Source organism: Excalfactoria chinensis, chromosome 8, assembly GCF_039878825.1.
Source record: "Excalfactoria chinensis isolate bCotChi1 chromosome 8, bCotChi1.hap2, whole genome shotgun sequence".
NCBI lineage: Eukaryota > Metazoa > Chordata > Aves > Galliformes > Phasianidae > Excalfactoria > Excalfactoria chinensis.
In genome coordinates, this window is record NC_092832.1 from 21,779,953 (window position 1) to 21,801,005 (window position 21,053).

A 21,053-nucleotide genomic window follows, 5' to 3' on the forward strand; every position below is an offset into this window, starting at 1 on the left:
AAAAGCAGCAGACAAAAAGTCATAAAAGGATAGGATGAGCATTTTCAAGGAGGTTTCAGAACCCTTAACCTTCCCACACTTACTTACAGCCTGGGAGGAGGGTTTTATAACAGATATGCACAAACTAACAGAGCAGACTTGCACATTTATTGAAGAAACACAGCAAGAAAGGGAGAACAAGCAAGAAATCAATTCTTCCATCCTCCATATGTGACATTTGTCCCAAAGAAGATGAGTCCAAACAGAGCTGTATGTGCATGCTCTGCCAAGAATGGAAGCACAAAGGCCAGCATTTCAGCTTTATTTATATCCAACAAATATAATGCCCTGCAGCTGCACAAATGCACTCCCGCAGCTCACCTGTACACATGCTACAAATAAGCCCCAGACTTAGGGGTGGTTCTAGAGACACTGCCTAGCCCAGCTACGAAAGAAACACGAACTCCAAAATCCAGCAGAGTTTTACTAAGAGAAAGTGATGATATGCACAGAGCACTAACAAAGGGGCTGCTCCATTGACACTTATTTTAATGGTTCATCTTCCAACTGGACCATATTCCAACCAAGAGCCCGAAACTTTCAGTTCCCTCAGCCAGCATAGTTCTTCTCCCCAGAATGACACTCACTTTCCAGAGGTAGGAAACCATCAGCAAAGACACCTTCCATTGAGAGCCCAGAGCCTCACCTTCCCATTAGACCAAGCATCTGACAGCCAGTTACCCTGTCTGAGCAGTACTACACAGAAAAACTGGAATTAATATTTGCTGCCAAAATATATTGGATACTTTCTAATCACACTAGGGAAACTTGCTAGGCTTTCAATCTCAGATACTTAATACAGTGAAGCAGGAAGACATTTCACTTTCAAGCTAGAATTCAATAATCCTACTTGAAGCAGCTCGAAAAACAAGTTTTAACCACTGCCTCAGCATCTAGAGACACAGAAAAGATCTTTATCATTAAAATTTAATTCTCTCACACCAATGGCATATCATACAAATGTTAATTCATAAATTAACCTTTCCTATTGCAGCATTAAAAAAAACAGGATTTTGTATTTTGTTGTTGTATACAAATGTGAGAAAATTCAGAACATAGCATTTAATATTTTAACATTGTTCTTGCATTATCAATGGGCATGGTTATTGCTTATTTTTTCTGGGGTTCTCAATTCCCACAGTGCAGCAAAAATGTTTATTTTCATTATACTGAAAGAAATTGAAGCCATTGCTTTCGTTTTTGCAATAGCACTGCAAATTTCAGGTGGGTGCAGATAACCATTTTGCTTTTATCAGATGTTCCCAACAAACATTTCCCCATCACTTTTGCTCTGCACTGAACACTGTTATTGGTTTTTTCATAGCAAGTGAATGAAAAAGGTTGTTAATGATTCAAGCCTTTAAAAATATTACAGCTAACTTCCCCTAAAATATTACTTCTGAAATATAACAAAAGCACAGTATGTGCAATATATAAACTCAACCAGTGCTGTGGTTGTTTTTCTGTTGTTGTTGTTTAAACATGTCAAAAGATCTTTAAAGATGGAAGATAAAGTGAAAGAAAGCAAAAACTTAACATAACTATACCGTGTCCTGATGCACTCACAATTATACTGCCACAGATTATTACATCTTGTTAAATTCAACTTGTCTGGCCCTCTTCAGACCATTAAAACATTCTTAAAGAGATGTTACATTTTCTGATTACAGTTTTTGGGTCTTATTTGTATAGCCTTGTGTTAACAGACTGATTTTCAAGTACATTTCTTGGTGACACTCAGCTTTGTCTGTGTAGGGCTCTTACCACTAAGTACTTACGACTGATAAATGCCATTCTTAACTGAGGTGATTTTCATTCTGCTTCGCTCCATTAGTTCAAAGTACAAAATTGCAATGAAAGGCTGCAATGTCCTCTTTGGTAGTTTGACTCTGCTTTGAGTTCACTGCTGCCTGTATTTGTCTAACTTATAAACTCTATCTTGGGGAAAGCGATTCAATTTTTATATATAATTTTTTTCCACCAAACCTGTCAAGGTTAGAGGCTCACAGTTCTTTGAACACTTCATGCAATCAGTTCCACCAAATGCCCATCACTTGAGGAAGGACAATGACCTGTTTCAGGATGGGGTGCAGCACACAGCTGCAGTCATCTTTTGCAGCCATTCAACTCAATTCCACAGACCGCAGCAGGAGAAAAAAAAACAACTCCATTTCACTTGTTTTAGTCTTCCAACTGCAAAGTTAGTTGTTATTTGCACTGAAGCAAGGGGGAAAGTGTTTTCAGGCAGCATCACCTCTTTCTAATTTCTCACCAACATCCCCATAATTATTTATTGTAGACCTAAAATGTACCTAGTAGAAACAGACTCATTTGTTTCCTTACATGCTTCAAACCTTTCATGAATAAAGTAGTACCAAGGGTAACCTTTCATGAATACAACCTTAGGGATCACAGAGTGCCCTCAATCAATGCAGGGAACTCATGTTGACAGAGTATATGGGAAACAGATTGAGGTATTAAAGCACATAGCCTCTGGTGTTCTAGTTGTAAATACTAGAACCATCAAATATTTAGACTCTTATGTAAGCAGTGTGCCATTTTTTAAACAGTTACTGCTTGGAATAAATCTTTAAGGATGGAATTTTCAGAAGTGCTCAGTATTGGCCTAACTTTGCTCTTACTAAAAATCAATCATAAAATTTTCACAACTCTAGAAAAAAAGCATTGTCTATTTATATGTTTCTATGGCACTAACCACAGTAAGTCTTGATCCTGACTGGAGCTTCTGCACTGTAATCTAAATAACACGATATATAGGAAATCAGTAAGATAATGATGAGGAAGCACACACACAAGCCCAGCTTTTAAAATGATGGCTTCACAGCCATTAGGAGCTGCTTGTATTTTCTCCAAATCTTAATTTTCATTTGCTTCTTTTATATTAATACAATTTCCTTGTTATTAACCTTCCCCTGTGTAACTCCACGAATCTTAAACTTCCAGGAGAGTATCCAATCAGTAAAACATAACTTGCTTTCTTGCCACAAACTATTCACATTTCAACTACACAAACGCATAGGGATGCAGTTCATCGTTTTATAAGCAGAATGGTGACCTCTCATCTATTTCCAAAGGCTGTTGCTGATAAGAGATATATAGCCTGCTTTATATTCCCAGGAATAACTACTTAGGCTGGGTAGGAGAAGGAAGCATGTTTTTTATGGTTTTGCAGACCCAACCAGTCTGTTTTGTTATTTTACAATATGCACACCAACACTGATTTATGTTGGGATAAACACTGGAGGCAGCTGTTTTACTTTCATATACATTCACTCCCCAAAACTACCTAGAATATCTCATTTTCCTTCAAAGAACTTCAGTAAGACCAAGACAAAACTCCTGCTCACCATTTAATATGGGATTTTAAAAGCTCAGTAAAGTAATGTACCTTTTCATTTGGAGAAAATAAGGAAAAGGACAAGTTATTGAATCTGAGTCTGACTCCACCAACAGCTCTCTAGGTGCTTTTCTAGCAGCTATCCTCATTCGCCAGCCACTGTTTCAGACATTTATTCCCATCTTCCTCCACTCCCCAAATCACACCCATACACTGCCAGTCAGATTTGGATCTATGGTGAGACAGACCAAGACTAAACCTCTCCTTTTCTAAAAGGAGGCTTTTAACAATGGACAGAGCCCAGAATGGTGACTCTTTGCAGAGCTGTACCAGCGCAGCAGAGGGAGTGTCTCTTACCAGACAGGTCTGCATCTGGCAAAAACCTGCACTGATAGACATCTAGGTATTTCAGAGAAAGTACTTCTGAGCCTCCAAAGGCATTCTCCTACCAGACACCTCAAAATAAAAATAAAAATAAAAAAAAATAGGAAGTGTCATAAAACCAGTAAAGGCACAAACTTCCAGACAATAGCCAAGGTTGTAAAGTAGGCTAAAGAAAGAACGAGGTAATGATTAAAAACACGTTCATCTTCTTTACCTAAATCCAAGTTGATATTACCAATAACCCTGGCTTACCATATATTTTACAGTAAGCACTACTAGTCTTTCAGATTAGCAAGCCATATATATATATAGTGCTTTATTCTCAGACTGTTTCACCACAAATGACAGCTCATTCCACAAACAGCTTATCTTATGGCTAAAGATATATAAATACATACTAAAAACGCTGCTGGAAGTCTCTGAATGTATAATGCAGCCTGATAGACATGGTAGTGATTGTAACACTGCATTGTAGACAAATGTTAAAGAAACTTGGCAAGAAAAAACACATTTTAGCTACTCAAAATTCAGATTTTCTCAGTCTTGTCCCCTTCTGATGAATGGAACATATGGGAGTATTGTTCATAAAACTTGCATTGCTGTTCTCCATGTCTACCAAAATCCTTCATCATGACAATATTTACCAAGTTGCATATACTTTCAAATTTGAATTAATTACCTAGATTTTTTTTTTCCTGTACTTCCAGGTTTACTGCAAAAGGAAAACACTTTAGAAGCAATGTGTTGTGAGACTTTAACAGTAGATGTTATAGCAACTGAGGTAGTGGAGTGCTTGCTGGCAAAGGCAACTATCCAGTTAAAAGCTATCAATGCTGAGTGAGATAAAAGACAGGAAAGAAAGTGACGGCTTTGCCAAGAAGCAGTTTAAAATCTGACATTATAAACAAAACACGTGTAAATCTAGACATAAATCTTCTCTTGTATGATGAAGCCTCCGTAGCATTTGAGCTAGCATTATTACTTACATACAAACATTTCCTGAAATACAGTATCACAAGAGCAGAGCGGCCTTTAACCTTGCGTTCATCCACTCAAGAACCACGTTATTTATTATCCTTTATCCCTTAATTATGGGGACTTCACCTACTGCTCACTGCTCATTTGAAATGCAGAATAAAATACAATAGATGTCTGAAGATTTAACAGGTGTCAACTAGATATTTGCCAGCTACCACTACTATTCTACTGGGAGGAGCCGCTGTTCTATAAATACTAATTAGACTTCTGCACATGATCTTGCTGAAATACCTAAGGTGATGAGTGGCCAGTTGTTACTTTTAAAAGATTAGCACAATTTAAAAAACTAATGTCCCCAGTGAGGCAATGCTCACACTGAATAATCAAGAGTTATAGCTGTTCTCTGCCCAAAGGGAATATTTGCTCACTTCATCATTTGGAAAATCTGCTGCCTCTCTAGCAAGTCACTCTTCTATTTCACTTTGAGAAAGTTGTAAAACTTCATAGAATAAATATAATGGTGCGGTATATGTACTTAAATGGTCTTGCACAGGCATGCCCACACAGTAGATTTTAATAGCTTCTTAGAGATTTTAGTTTGAAATGATGAAGAAACTGCGACCAAAACAGATCACACTTAAATGAAGCATAAAAGAGAGATTACACCAGAAACTGCATCAGCACAGCAAAAATGCAATTTACTGTAATCCACCTTGACCTCTTCACCTCCACAAATCAGAAAGACCCAAACAGAGCAGGTGCCTGTTACACTGATACTCTCTATTTGAAGTACATATTATCAAGAAAGAAATACCTAAAATCTCAGTGCAATCATTCCAGACTAGCAGATAACTGTAAGCAAAAATGCCAAGTGACCATACGCAGCCCATTCCACTGGCTTGAAATAAAGCCTTGATTTTCATCTTGAAACATAACTGACGTAACATGGTGTGACAGCACTGCGTTTCTGTGTACGAGCTGTGATTCACTGTGGTGAGATCTGACTGATGTAACTGACATAACCCGATACTATTCGGTAACAACCCAACATGGCAACAAAAAAAACAGCCCACCCAGGAAAGCAGGAATAGGGACACAGAACTTAATTCATTCTTATTCTTTTTTTTTTTTCCCTTGCCTCTATTCCTTGCAAATAAACATTCAGTAAACCTATTACCATTTACGGTGGAAATAGATATCTTTTTAATCATTTTTCTGGTTTTCTTTTTGAAAAATAATCTTATTCTTCACCATGAAATCTGGTGTTTCCTTATCATTCAATGTACTGCTTCCCCTTTTTAAGTAGCTCATTACTGGAAATGTTTGGCCTTACTTCAAAAGAGAAGAATATGTCAACACCAGAACATCTGTGTCCACACAGAGTGCTTTGATGACAGTGATATACCCCATTTACATCCCTAACACTGAGCTAAACCTTGATGCTGACTGCATTTAAAGATCTTACCCCACAGGGCAAGAGAATACAGGTCAAAAATGTTGATCTGTGTTTGACACACTTTACTTCAAGAGCACTTGGCAATGATTTGTTCCAGAGTCAAGAATCAAACTCACAAAACATCGCAGAGCTCGGAGCCATATTCACATAACCACACTCGAAACAAACATTAAAATTCACAGTCTCTGGAGGCCAAGCTGCTTTCAATACAGAGGATTCTGCAAGCTATATGGTCAAATTCTATCCTAACTACTGTGGGAACTTTTTTATTACAATCAGAAGGGCACAACACTGCTCAAATACAAAACAAAGATTAGACACTGCCATCAGAAAACTCAAGCCTGAGTGTATTTCAAAAAAGCAGAATAGTTGTGTGTGACACAGCACTGCTTTTCTCAGTGTGGCTAGAGGAAGTTTGGTGAATTTCAGTATGTATTGCTTGCCTACACAGGTAGGCACAATAATGGCAAGTTACCAGAATACTAAGTAAGAGACAGTTCAGAGATGAAGCCATGGAAAATCTGCAGAAATAAAACTGCAAGAAGCAGTATTCTTTTTCTTTTTTTTAATATGTTTTGTTTCTTTAACTTCCTGTAATTTATATCTGTTTTTCCTACCAAATTACATTACACCTACTAAATAAGTACATGTGATTAATTTTTAATATAAGATGAAGAGTCCCAAGTATTATTCTTCAACAACTCTGAATCACAAGAACCTTCATGTAAACCTCAGCACTTCAGCAGCATTAAACAATTCAATTCAGTACTGCTTTCTAGATTAATTTCTAAGCAGCATCAAACAAGACCAAATCAGTGCAAGACAAATGATGCCCTACTTGTGTTCAAGCACCACAACTACCTGTACGCTGCATGTGCATGGAAATCTTATTTCAGAAGAAAACCAGAAAATTTTATTTACAGATTTCATTAGAACACCATGGAAACAGATAAAGAAGCAACTGCAAGAGGCACAAGCCACGTGGAAGGCAGCTCTAATAGAAAGCATGTATTTGAAAATAATCTATGTATTTACCCACTTGGAAAATATACATCTAATTCCTATAACATCAAGACAGTTATACTGAGGAGACCCTAATATCACTGAGGTCCTTGATAACAGCATGAATTAATGCGCACCTTCAAGGTACAGCAACTTCTCATACATGGGAGATATTTTAATTTTAATACAATAATTGTCTTTTTTAAAGAAAGAAATTAGAGCTAGGATTTCTCAAACAGGATTAAAGTATGGTTGTAGCCCTGTAAAAGCAAGCTGCACAGCACCTGCTGCCTACACTGTGCATGGCTCCAGGCAATGCTATTCATTCCTCACTTTCATGGGAGCAAAATACACCCCCCTAAAATATAAAACACGAAAATAAATAGATCTCCTGGGAAGTGAAGGAGAAATCAGTTTTAAAAATAGCGAAGGAGCCTATATGTTCTAGAAAAAGCCCATTTTGCATTGTTTCGTAAGATTTACACTTTAATTTGAAACCAAAGTAAGGCATAAAATTTGTATGAAAGCAATATCTGATTTATATATAGACTCAACACACAATATACTTAGCTGCAAATACCAGACCCCAGTGAGAGAAAGAAAAGGTTCTGAAATATGATTAAAGTAAGTCTGATAAATGTTTGCCCAAAATACCCCAAAAAGATTCCTCTGAAGTTACATGGTAAACAAGTAACATGATTTTTTGCTCCAAACAACACTAAACACAATGGATTTTCTTAAATTTATTTTCTATGTTATTACATATACCTATTGAGCTGAAATTGACTCCAACTACTAGCTGATTTCTGCAGCCATTTTTTTCTGTCCAGATGACCTTTCTATTTAATTTAAAAAATAAATATAAATAGCCCTATCTGTTGGTCAGAGAGAAAGGAAGTGATCTTATGGTCACCAAAGTTAAAGACTTTGTGAACTGAAGTTCTCTGATTGTTCAAGCATTTAAGGAAGATATATTTATAAGTCTCAGATAACGTGCAGATTTATTAAATAGATTAATAATTAACCAATAAAAACTTACAAGAATACATTACTGTACACTTGTGGTCTAACCTCACTATCCATATTCAAATAAATCTGGCTTAAGGCAAATTGCATAATTCTTGAGAGTCTTGCATACATTAAGACTCATTAGATGTACATATTACTCACAGTAGACATTTTATTACAGTTGGTCTGAAAAATTGCACCATCTATTTGTGTTTCATATCTGCATGATTTTCCATGTTGAATATGCTGCATAACTTATGACCAAGTTGTTGACCTGGTGTTTTCAGCTGCATCTACATCAGCATATAAAAGACCAAATACTGCTTATTGAATTGAAGTCAACTCAGAGGGCAGAGCTGATATTTTTCTTAACTGCAACCTCCCAAAAACAAGGGGACCAAATCCAAAAAGTCTTATAGAAATTCTGTTTGTCTCATAGCATTTGCAAGAGTTATTTAGGAAAGTGCAAGGTTATACAAGCCAAACTAGAGCCAGGGACCTTGCTGGATAGCAAGGAGATGACTGAAAAGCAATTTAGCCAAAGCCCCTGCTGTTCAGTGTGCTCAAACAGACATAGCTTCAGTCACACTTACTGGAATAGCATGTTAAAACGTCATCACTGCAAGGCTGCAAAAGGCCTCTAAAGTTCAACCAGTTTATATGCACCGAAAAGAGCCTATTCTCACAACATAACTCACATACTGAAGTTCATTCCTGCTTTTACCAACAACTACACCTGAGCCAGAAGGTCTTCACTCTAAAGGAATCCCAAGTAAAACATTCTTTTTGTTTCCTCATAAGCAAGCCTTTGAAATGATAACTTACCATTTGGGTCTGCTTGTGGATTTCACCATTGGAGCCATTCCATCTCTATAGAGGCTTTTTGTTTTACTGAAGTTGACGACGTTGAAAATTACTCTCTAGAAAAAGAAATAAATCTCAGTTATAAATTATGAAATACCCTACACATTTATCACATATACCAGCTATATAAAAACATACAGAAAATATAGAATGAATATGTGGTTTATGCTTTGAAGCACTTATAGTCCCCATAGATCTCAGATAACACAATATTTTCCAAGTATTTTGATAGCCCACATTTTACATCTTCCAGCAGTACTGTACTTTGAATGTATATTTGAATTAATACACTGGTTTTCCAGTAGGTATCCTATCAAAATAGAGAAACTCAGATTCAAGAACAGAAAAGCAAGTCCAGTTCAACTGTTGGAAATGGTGGAAAGCAGGCAGACAGGGAAACTGATCTCATGAAAACCTTTCAACTGCTTCATCCCTTAAAGATTCTTATTTCTACACAGGGACAGGAAAATAAAAACTTCCAACTTCCTTTCCCCCAGAGAAAGGATTATTGCTCTTCATTTTGTCTGACAAAAGTAAGAATTCTGCTCTGTAAAAACTACACAGCATACTTATACATCAGAAATTGCACATAGCCATCACTGGTATGAATATGATAGTGATGAGAGCCCAATTCTCATCTTAGCATACACTGATAGCTTTGAGGAGACTACAGCTGGCATTTAACAGTTCAAAGGAAGAGAAAAGTCTAGATCTTCACTGGTAATGGACTGATACCAAAAGTAAATTCATGCAGAGGGAAGAAAAAAGACAAAACCTTCCCTACCATCTGTCTGCTGTAAATCATTTTATGCAGAATTACTTATCCTGTTTCTGTTAAGAAAGTCTGGGGTAGACCAAGCTCATTTCATGTATTACATTAACCTTACAGATATTAAATCCAACATAACCGGTTTCTCATACTTCTGATACGCAACATTAGTGTACACAGAAAAACTGAAACATGAACACTAAATTAACTTTGATACGATGTTCCAGGATATACTAATACGTTTCATTTGTATTGCTCTCTCTAAATTTATTTTCCGCTGGTATCAGTGAAGACTGCTAAAAATTATATTTGCCCCTAGATATTCACAAATTTATTTTTACAATGAACTGTTATAATGTTTACACTGTTAAATGATGGTTCATGAGAAGGCTGAGAATTAAATGGCCACTGCTTGAAATCTAGCAATTCTAACTGAAGCAATAAGATCAATTAAGCTTTCATATGTAAAATTCCACAAAAACAAACATGGACCTTCCAGGCAGTCTGTTCAGAACAGAGAATTATAACACATAAGTGAAAGCAATCAGCAGTGGGATACTGACAGCAGGAGCCAGGTAGAGATACATTTGCATGTGGGGCAGGTAAGAATCCAGACGAACTACTCACATACAGCTCTAATTAAGCATCTCTGTACTCAAGAAACAAACACAGAAAGGTCTCTAGAAGCACGGTAGCATCAAAGATTTCATAAATGGAAGCACAAACTGCTAAGTATGCAAAGTCTCCAAATTAGTCAAAATCTAAGAATAATCTGTGGGTTTTTACTGGAAATGGCTCAAAGTTAGCTAGTTAAAAAAAACACCACTTTCTTAAAGCTGTTAATTCAGTTTTGTATCAACATTAATGAGCAAACTACATATCCGAGCACATGAGTGCGCAGGTATTTAGCAGTATTGTGAGTTATCATAAGAGCCATGAGATAAAATATAAACACTTAGTGGAAGTACACAGTTTATATAACTTCAGATTCTTAATTTTCAGAACTGAGGATGTTACTTATTTGTTAAAAACACTCATCTTAAGATATATGGTTATTTTCTATCCTATGCTTACAACACAAGGCTTTAAGTTAGATAAATGTATTTAGGTATGCTTATATGTATACGCTCATATGCATACACAACCTACATGAAAGTATTTTCCTATATTACAATGCTGAGTTTTTTCTCTCTTACTTCTTTCATATTTGAAAACAAATCAAGTTGCTACAAATCAGTTTGTCAACCTCCATGTTTGCACAGACCGAATGAAACAAACAAGAGCTCCAAACCAATTGCCTTAAACTTTGGATGCAATCAGGCCACTGCTGGAAAGAGAAAGTTGCTAATTTTGTTACATACTGACTCAGAGCAGACAGCTGGTAGACAATGTTCTTATTCCAATCAGGCTTATTTTGTATAATGAGCAGGGCAAATGTACACAACTGGGTAAGCAACGTATACGAAAAACAACAAAAATATGCAGCTCATTTAACAAAGCACTGCAGATTATAACATTTCAGCCGCTTGCATTCACCGCAGAGTAAGCAGTTAGCAAGGCATGCAGTTCTCTCAGCACGGCATACAGTTAGATTGGCAGAATGAAAAATCTAACGGCACAGAACAGAACTTTATCAACACACACTGCTGAAGTAATAAAGCACACAAACCAAAGAGCTCAAATAAGCAGCAGAACTCAGTCAAGTATTCCTGTTGATAGTTGAAGTAGCCCATGCAGCTCAGTCAGTGAAGTGTGCAAAAACGTAATGACTACAGCATACACACCTCAGCCAGAAAAATATGCAGCTCACTCAATAAGGTATGCAAACTTCTCTGAACTGAACGCTACAACAACAGCTTGTGATACAGCAAGCATAATTTAACACAACTAGTTTTATTTTTCTTAATTTTTGCTTGGTCTATAACATATCAGCTGTAAACCACAAAGGGCAACAACACTAGATGTATGGTACGCACACCGAAGCATTCTCTTCTAAGAAAATTATCACTGTACTTGGTTTTTTTTTAATGAATTATAGAGACTTATAAGAGGAGGCATTTAATGAGCAATATAATTTAAAAGCTCAAAAAAAGAAAAGAAACTACTCGATTTTTACAGAGAAAAGTTAAGAAAATAAAACTAGATGAAATGTACTTACAAATTCCCTAGGAATTGCTCTGGTCTCCAGAGCATTGATCCAGAGAAAAACGGCAGAGAAATTTCACAACAAAAATACTTCCTTGTATTCACTTCAGAAGGTATAAATACCACTAAAAAAAAAAATAGCAATATTCTAACTTATAACTGAAGTGAAATCACATAATGATTGTTTTTGGTACAGCATATTTTCAATCTACTGCGTCACTCTGACAAATGGCTGCAACTTCTGGGCTAGTGGAAGAGGCACAATGCAGAAAAGCCTCTCAGAACACCAGCAAGCACCACTGAACCGCTTTGGGGCATACATCAGGAAGGAAGACGTCTCCTACAGTCTTAGGTACCATGCTTGGACTCCCAGGGGTGGGAGATACGGACAACACAAGACCACACAGGTACTTTCTTCCAACTGAAAGACAACATCCCTTCTCCATGATGAATGCACTAAGCATATCTCATGGTTAAAGTCATTAAGATAGAAAAATTAAGATAGATCTGTCTTGCCCTTATGTTAAAGTTTACTGATAAAAATCTGCTTTTCTGGTAGACCTTTGCAAAGTTATTTCAGAAATTCTAAGTACAGTCAGGTGTTCAGGTTTGCACTGAGCTTATTTAGTTTGGATGGTTCTTGTTTTATGATTGTGTTGTTGCTTTTAACATGAGTGAGGTAAAAACAAACCCTGAACACAGGCAGAAAAGATGGCTAAAGCACATTGTGTGTTTCTGTTACTAATACCAATAGTGCAGATGCCTGAGTGGGGCAGCAAGGAGCTGCTAGCTTTGGAGGGGAGCAGCACACATCAGGGTGGTTTGGGATCAGAGCTGGAGTCACTAAGTGTGGATGGCTATATTTTACATCATATTACAACATGCCTCTGTAAGCACAAGGTAAGCCTTAAGGTAAAACACAAAAGTTCATCATAAATCACTCACATCCTAGCAGGTTTTCCATCTGAACCAACCAAAACTGAAGCATGTCTCCAGCAGATCAGTCATCCCTTCGCTAAAGGCTAAGTGCCTTCCCCCAGGAGAAGGTCACACTAAGCCCCTTAAAAAAAATCTACCAGGTTTATTTTGGGTGATTTTCTCCAGCAAACTTCTCAGGAATAACAGAGCTGCTATGGTTGACATTAAAAGAAGAAAACAAACAAACCAAAGAACACCACAAAATTCAGCCTGAGGCAGACACCTGGCACAGTCAAATAGCTACAAATATGAGAAGTCATATCTAACTCAGAAGAGGATTGGTAATAGAAAGGGCATTCTTAGTATTTATGTGTTTATTATGGTTAGGCTGAGGCTGGACTTTATGATCATTGAGGTCTTTACCAACCTGGATACTTCTATGATTCTAAGATTCATTTCCCCTCCTGCTGATTCTTTAGTTATTATAGCATTTGGGGAATTCCTGAAACCTGCAGTATTTTATGAACAGAGATATCCTTTCCTTACTCTCTTATTTAAGATTTTCCTTAGCATCTTTCTCTTCTACAAATGAAAGTTTTCCTCCATTTTATGGTCAGATCTGCTTTAGAATTACATTCCGTTTTAAAAAATAAAACCAGAAAGTAAAGAAAAATGATTTCCTCAAGCCAACCCCACAAGTTGTGGGATTTTTGACTCACCATTTCTGAATGTGAGAAACTGGCAACACGGGACTGCTGCCTTCTCACAAAAAGAGCTACATTTCTGTATTTGTGTCAGGAGGTCTTTGGGATCTTTCATGACAAAGCACCTTGTATAAAGCTATATAAAAATAAATTAGACCAGAGGGATTTCAAAACAGAGAGGAAAAAACTGTTACCTGTAACTGCTATGGATGCTGAAGATCACAAATAATACAACCACCCATTCTGTGCAAAACCCCCAATGAAGTTTGAGAAAGGTCATTTTTCTGACCTTTAAAAACGTAAATCATTCATTACTGCTAGCATTTTAAAGCAAGATATATTTGCTTTTCTCCTTCGCAGGAATACACATCCTTTCAAACTGTTCTAAACACTGATAGCATTTAGTCTTTTCAGTTACAAGAGTTTTCAAAACCTACTGACACACAGAAGGGGAAAATAAATATTCACCTACTGAGAGAGGATGGTTAGCAACCATCTTGGGCTCCACCGGGCTCACTAATCAGTTGCACCTGTGTCTTGTTAACTGGAAATTGTGAAGCCCTTGTAAAGTAACAAAGTCTTATGAAAGCGATGCAGAAAATGGCTCACAGATTGTGAATTATAGGACTTTTTCCCTCGGTAGAGATCTTCACTTAGCTACTTAAAAGACTGAAATGCTAAAATCTAGGATGTTACAAAGAGCAACATGAAAATAAGACTCAAAGGATTTTACTGTAGTAAGACCTCAGATGTACTGCTATGCAATGTATAAAATGAGCTTTCCGTTTACGTTTGTCTGGTACTGGAGATATTGCTGACTCTCATAATAGCACAGAACCTAGGACCTGTACTTGCATTTTCATTTAAGCATAGAATCAATCGTTTGAGTTGGAAAAAGCCCTTACAGGCCACCCGATACAACTCCCCTACAATAAACAGGGACACTTACCGTTCCATCAGGTGCTCAGAGCCCCATCCAGCCTTGCCTTCATTGTCTCCACGTCTCGAGCATCCACAGCATCTGCTGGTAACCTGCTCCAGTGCCTCGTGACCATTAGGACTAAAACCACTTTCCTTATACCCGGTGTAAGCCTTTCCTTTTTTGGTTTAAAACCGTTTCCCTCTGTCCTCTCACAGCAGACCCTTCTAAAGAGCCCGTCCCCTTCCTTCTTATGACCCCTTTTTAGATACTGAATGGCCCCTGTCTGAGGTGTTAATGCCAAACATAACAGTTTGAAAAGATTTCCGAATAAGGCTCATGCCCCATTTCAGCGTCCTTTCAGTCAGCTCTTTCATCGCCTCCAAATTAACGCTTAAGTGCAGAGTCACAGATGTACACCTGTGTACAGCAGCATTTCTCATCACACTGCTGATGCTAATTTTGCTCACCTGGGCCTGGGGAAGGGGTAATACTGTGCAGAAAGCCAACTTCTAATATAATGCTTTCAAAAGGATCTGGGCAATGATTTAGGGAAGTCGGTAAGTAGAAGTTTAACAGCAGAGTTTTGTTGCCATTAAGCAAGGTAGTCTTTATTGGCAGCACTAGGGGTAGCATCGAGATCAGTCTCCAAGAACGCTCCACCAGTTGGTCGTTAGTGAACAGGTGATATTTTCACTCGAGTTACATATTCACTACATTCCCAAATCCGTTATTCTATCCACCTCCAATGATTGCCCAACAGACACAGCCTTATATGGCGATCTCCAGTGTCATCTGGCACCCTAACGGTCCCCTGTCAGTCCATTGTGAGTCTTTGAGGTGGTCTTTTACTTCTTCCCAACAACTCTTTTGTCCCAAAGATTGCTGCGGAATGCAGGGACAATCAAGAAGTCTGTGCACACACAGAGAAGACAAAGGGGAACGTCTTGCTGCTGTCTGGCACATTCTAGGCACTCCCCTGTTGTTCCTTTTGCCTTGTTAAAGCAGATCAGCCTTACAACGTGTCTCCTCATTTACATTTATAATCCGCACGAAATATCTAAAGACCACTGTGGTGCAGCAAGCAAGAATTAATAGAATATTCTGTGTAATTCTTCAAATCAGCAGGAACCACTATTCTGTTCAGTGTCACGCTCTGGGCTGACCACTAACCTGTGTGTTGCTGGACCTAAACACTGAGACACACAGTCTTCCCAGATCTTTCCTGGGAAAATAGCAAATTTATTCCTGAGCACCCTTCCCCACCAACAGAAGCCAACTTTCTACTAATGTTTTTGCTTTCCATCAGATCATCAATAATCTAAAGCTTCCAATTGAAACCTCAAAAGTGTTTTTAGAAAGCTGGCAGTGGAATGAAAGATGAACTCAGGTTCCTTGCTTCCTTAGGCCAAAATCTCCAACCTGTCATAAAGCATAATTTGTTTTGTGCTGATTCTTCAGAAAGAAAATACTAGGAGTCCTGACAGGGTATATAACCAGGCTACAGGTGTATGAAAACAGATTTGAAGCTGAAAGCTTCCTGCCAATTTTTTCCATTCTTTTTAGCAAAATATCAACATAGGTATAGGAAAAATAAGTATCTTTATTTAATCAGGTCTAGGAAATATATATATATATTTATATATATATACTTTTATTTTCTGTTTCTTCTCTTTTCATTTAAGCACAAACTCTGGACAAAGAACCGATCCTAGTTACATTACCAGCTAATTGCAGTGCTGCAGGAATACATGAGCAACTTCTATCTGACCTTTAACTGGATGCCTGAACTGCTCTGCTCGTGGCATTTACTTTCACAGTATACCTGGGTAATGTTTTCAGAAATCAGTTGAAATATTAAATAAAGAAACAGTGGGTGGTCTTCCAGTGAGCCTTTCTATGCTAGCTAAATTATTTCCTAGTATATTCCACGTCATGTAGCAAAAGTTGCCAGATGACATTTGAGTTATCATCATGCATTAAATTCTTTCCACATAATCACACAAGCCATGCGTGTTTAGGTTCCACACTCTTTTCCATCAGTGTTATAGCTGCAGGTGGGTAGTAACAGCTGGCTGTTCTGGAACACATTTGCAAAGTTTGCTGATATCTTATATCCCTCCAGAGGAAGCAGCTGAAAAGACTCAAGTTTACCTTTTCCTAATAGATTTTTATTTTTTTTTAGACAGTGATGAAATGCTGTAAAGTTTGGTAGGATTTAAAAATAACAGTAATGACTCCATATTTTTAGTCATAAAACAATAATAAGAATGAAACATTTTCTGACCCAAATTCACTGGATAAAGCTTACAGGAGGCTTCAAAACAATGAGACCAATCTAGAAAAGGGGGAAAGAACCAGGAATTGCCCCTGAGCCATTGTTACAGGGAGCCACTGTCAAAGGAATAAAAGCCTATGAGCACAGGCATAAAGTGTGCTACTGAATACCAGAGAATGAAGTGGCAAGTACTGACTTGTGGGAGCCTCCTCTTCACCAATCCTTTCTTCTCTGTAAGTCGACTTCATACTTTTCTAAGCCCTTCACTAAGTCAGTCAGCCTATGATCCAGAATCAAAGCTTCTTTTACTAACAAAAGATTCACTCATCAACAAATTAGTCACTCGTGATGGATAACTGGTGCACAGTCATAACTACTCAGGCTTAAATCATACAGGTGGAGTGCTGACAACTGTCACTCTCATTGAAATGCTGCAAGACAGTAGGTGAAAGCAGCACTAGCAACGAGAAAGAGGCAGTAATATTTGTGTGGATCATGATTTTGTTCAACTTGTGAAAACACAGACAATAATAATCACAATTTAAATAGTATGCAAACACAAAGGCAGTAATCCATCTAATACCCAAGCTGGAAGGTGAGAAAAAAAAATGGCTTTTCATGTGTGATAGCAATAAGCAAAAGGAAGATAATGAAATGCCTGTTAAGAGTGAGATTTGGATGAAGTTTTTCCAGCAATTGTTTACTTTGGATTTTTGCAGCTGGCATTAAAGCTATTGTTTGTTTAAAAAACTGTTGTTTGTCTGAAGCTTGTGGAAAAAAACATGTGGTAGAAAGGATATTGCAAAGCATAGAAAGCTGAAAGGCACAATATATGGAAGAGCTCAAAACCAGCACCAATATATTTGCTTCAGTATTCTCTGAAGCATTACAGAAGCAAAGTCATTTTGGTGTGTACAACCACTCACTACTGCTGCCAGTGGTCTTAGTTAGGTTTCTAGGACCCTAGCCTTGCAAGCATGTAAATTATAATATTATAAATAAATAAACTCTATTTATTTCTCCAGAAACTAAGCACAGATGGGCTTTGTGTCCAGGTTATTCACAGAGGTGCTTGGTTTCCTCTTCTTTTTAATTGAAGAATTCTGATTGTTGTTACAATCAAACCTTTGAACCTTCTCTGTTCTGCCATGCATGGTTGTAAACAGTAATGGAATAAAGATTTGCTCATATTCTGCTTCCCCTATATTGAGACTGAACTGGAATGGGATCCTTAGATTCCAAAGAAGCTTCAGGGTCACTAGAAAACCACTCAGAACATGAAAATGGCACACTGTCATGGCACGTAACCTCTTCTTCTCTCCCATAAAATTAACAATTCTTGCTGCTGCTACTACAAAGTTAAAATACTTATTTTGTTTTCTTTCTGTCCGAATCCTTTCTTAATACTGCAGCAGTTACACAATTCACCTGTTTCTATAAGGGAACATAATTGATGTGTTTGTGTACATTGGACTCAGCATCAGCAACTGGAAGTTTGTGATACTGATTTGAAACATTGATTCCTAAATTATTTCTAAAGTACTCCAGCATGATTTCTTGTGTTTTCAGTTTTCACTACTTAAATTCCACCCCAAGTGTTCAGCTTTTGTAATAACAGACTATTCAGCGTTTTATACAGAGGTAAGTAGAAGGAAATCTGATCTAATTCCTGCTATTTTCATGTACCTGTCTATTTGACATTTAGAATAAGAACTCAGAGCTACCTAACTAACCGTAACAGGAAGGGAATATCTGAAACGTCCTCCTGGCTTTGAAAATCCTTTTCTAAAGCCGAAGTGCTGAAGGTTGGATTCAAATGATTATCTCTGTCCCGTTGTAACTGATTTACAAGTGTGTTCTACAGGTGATTTACAGCCTGTTAAAAAAACGTATTTTGGCAATGCAGTGTCATGAGCTGAACAAAAGAAACTGGAGGATCTGAACAAAAGATTTCAGTCTCCTAAAGCAACATGACCAGTGCTGCAGTTGTGTGACACAAGAGTCATTCCAACCACATACTAATTCCATATACAGAAAGGAAAAAAATGACAATGAACATATCAGTATTAGGGCACGCAGCACAGCTCCAGTCCAGCAGTTAGATCCTTTTTTCGTTCTCAGAATGTCATTGGTATAGCTGACATCTTATCCTGGCTGAACTTTAAACATGAATGAAAGGATATTCACAATCAGAAAAGCTCCCAAACATATCTATTTAGCCACACATTTTAGTGCTCCTATAGGCTTCAAGTTAAGTAAACACTCGCAGGTCCTTCCTGAAGAGGTGGATTTCTGATTCAGTTTTAAAGACAGGCTAGAAATATGGGGAAAAAATACTGGATTTACCAAGATCCCATAGGCTCCATTTATGCTTAGCAACTGATCACTGTAGATTGGAAGTGACACTTCTGCAGCTTTGGGATTTGGGGATTTTTATATTACTGTAGAAGATCAACTGTAAATGTAATATTGTTTTCTAGCTTATGTAGATCAATCTGAAATGTTGTGTGAATAAGAGGAATTTGAGAGTCGATCATTCACCTTTTTTTACTTTGAAATATTTTGCTCAAACTATTATATTTATCAGAAACACTGAGGTGAAACTGAGCAAGACTGAGCGCAACTTCTGGTAATTTTCCCCAAAAATGAGTCTCCAAAATCATGGAACAGTACTGAATATCTTGTAAGAAATTGCATCATATTTAACCAAAGGCCCTTTAAATGTTTCACGGATTAGATTTTACTTCAGTTCACTCCCAAAAGCTAGTGTAAAAATCTGTTTCAAAGTGTTCTCTTGGTAGAGAAAACATCACCTGGAAATGGCTGCTTATTCTTCAGCAATTGCACAGCTTTGAGGCCACCTCAAATGCTCTGTGCATGTTAACACATAAATTCCATATTTATTAATGTGCCCATTTGCTGGAATATTAAAATTGCTGAAATCCCTTCTGAGGAAATGCTAGAACTTCACAACCCAGTATTTTAAGATAACATCTCAATGTTAGCCCTAATGCTGAGGCAGAGCTTTTGCACTTTATGTTATTCCACCTTGGTCTATTAAAAAGAGACTAAGAGGAATGGTTTTGGAAACCATATTCTAATACAATTCCTTCAGTATTTTCATGCAGTTGAAAATCACAGCAGCAGAAGACACAGATTACCAGCATCAGATTAGCAAAAATATTTGTGACCAGAGATCTGACACGTACTCTACTTCCCTCGTGAAGTAACTACAAATGATCTTCTTCAGTTTTTCATACTCCAACCATATCATCTCAAAACTCTGAGACAGTTCACATGAACTTTTGTTTTGTTTTAGTGCAGTGCATATGAGAAGCCTCCCTTTAGTTTCATTTCTAATGTATAGTTATCGTATGTCAAATGCTGCACCAAGAGCCAGCCTACAACTAATCATCACAGAGTAAAAAATTCACAAGCCTTCTTTCATGGCCAAGCACGGAGAGGGGGAAGGAATCCACTTATTAGAAATGAGGCAAGAAAAGAAAAAGAAATGTGTGAGTGGCATGAGTAGGAGACTATGACAAAAATACTAACATGAGCTTCAAAAATAACGAGGAGTTCCTCACAAAATTGGGCAACTGGTCTCCCAACAAAACACAAATAGACGTCACATGGGAAACTCTTTTCTGTGCTCCTTACACAATTGACACTCACGTCAACAGGAATTTTAGATATGCCAGGAATGAAGATTTAAGCTGTAAATGTGACAATGAGAAATAAAACGGTGATTCAGATTTGGGGTGTCTGCTGTGAGGTGAGCATGCAGAGTGTCTCAAGAGGGTAAAATACCCTGCTTAGCTCTGCCGTAGTTGTGGATCATTAGGGATTTCCTCGGCATAAATCAAAGCAATCTGAACAGTGCGTGCTCACCCCAGCTGCTGTGATCCCAGCGTGGGAAAGCTGAGTCACTCACTCTCTGTGATAGCACTGAGTACAAATTTTGGTGCAAAGACTCCCTGAAGTGGGTACCTTTCTTCAGATGACAATTCAGACCAACATGCAGAACCTGTGCACACCACAAGCTCAGACCAATATCTGTGGATAACTAATCCTTTCACATCAAGAAGCTTTTGCTGTCTTTATGTATAAAGGCAGCTTAATAGTAATTGTGGGCTTATTTGTCTTTACCATGGCAAAGTCTTTGAAACACTGACAAAAGCAACTGACTATGGGGACAAACATAGCCCACTACTAAACGCTGTCTTCCTCC

General features: G+C 37.6%; 1 protein-coding gene across 4 annotated transcripts in view; it reads right to left on the reverse strand.

Annotated features, from left to right (window-relative positions):
- Positions 1-21,053, reverse strand: part of LOC140255477 (BEN domain-containing protein 5-like) — an 812,733-nt gene that overhangs the window by 604,526 nt on the left and 187,154 nt on the right. For all 4 annotated transcript variants that reach the window (XM_072343116.1, XM_072343117.1, XM_072343122.1 and 1 more), the window contains one exon: positions 9,051-9,145. In XM_072343116.1, the coding sequence (XP_072199217.1) occupies positions 9,051-9,145 (95 nt within the window). The remainder of the gene's footprint in view (positions 1-9,050; positions 9,146-21,053) is intronic.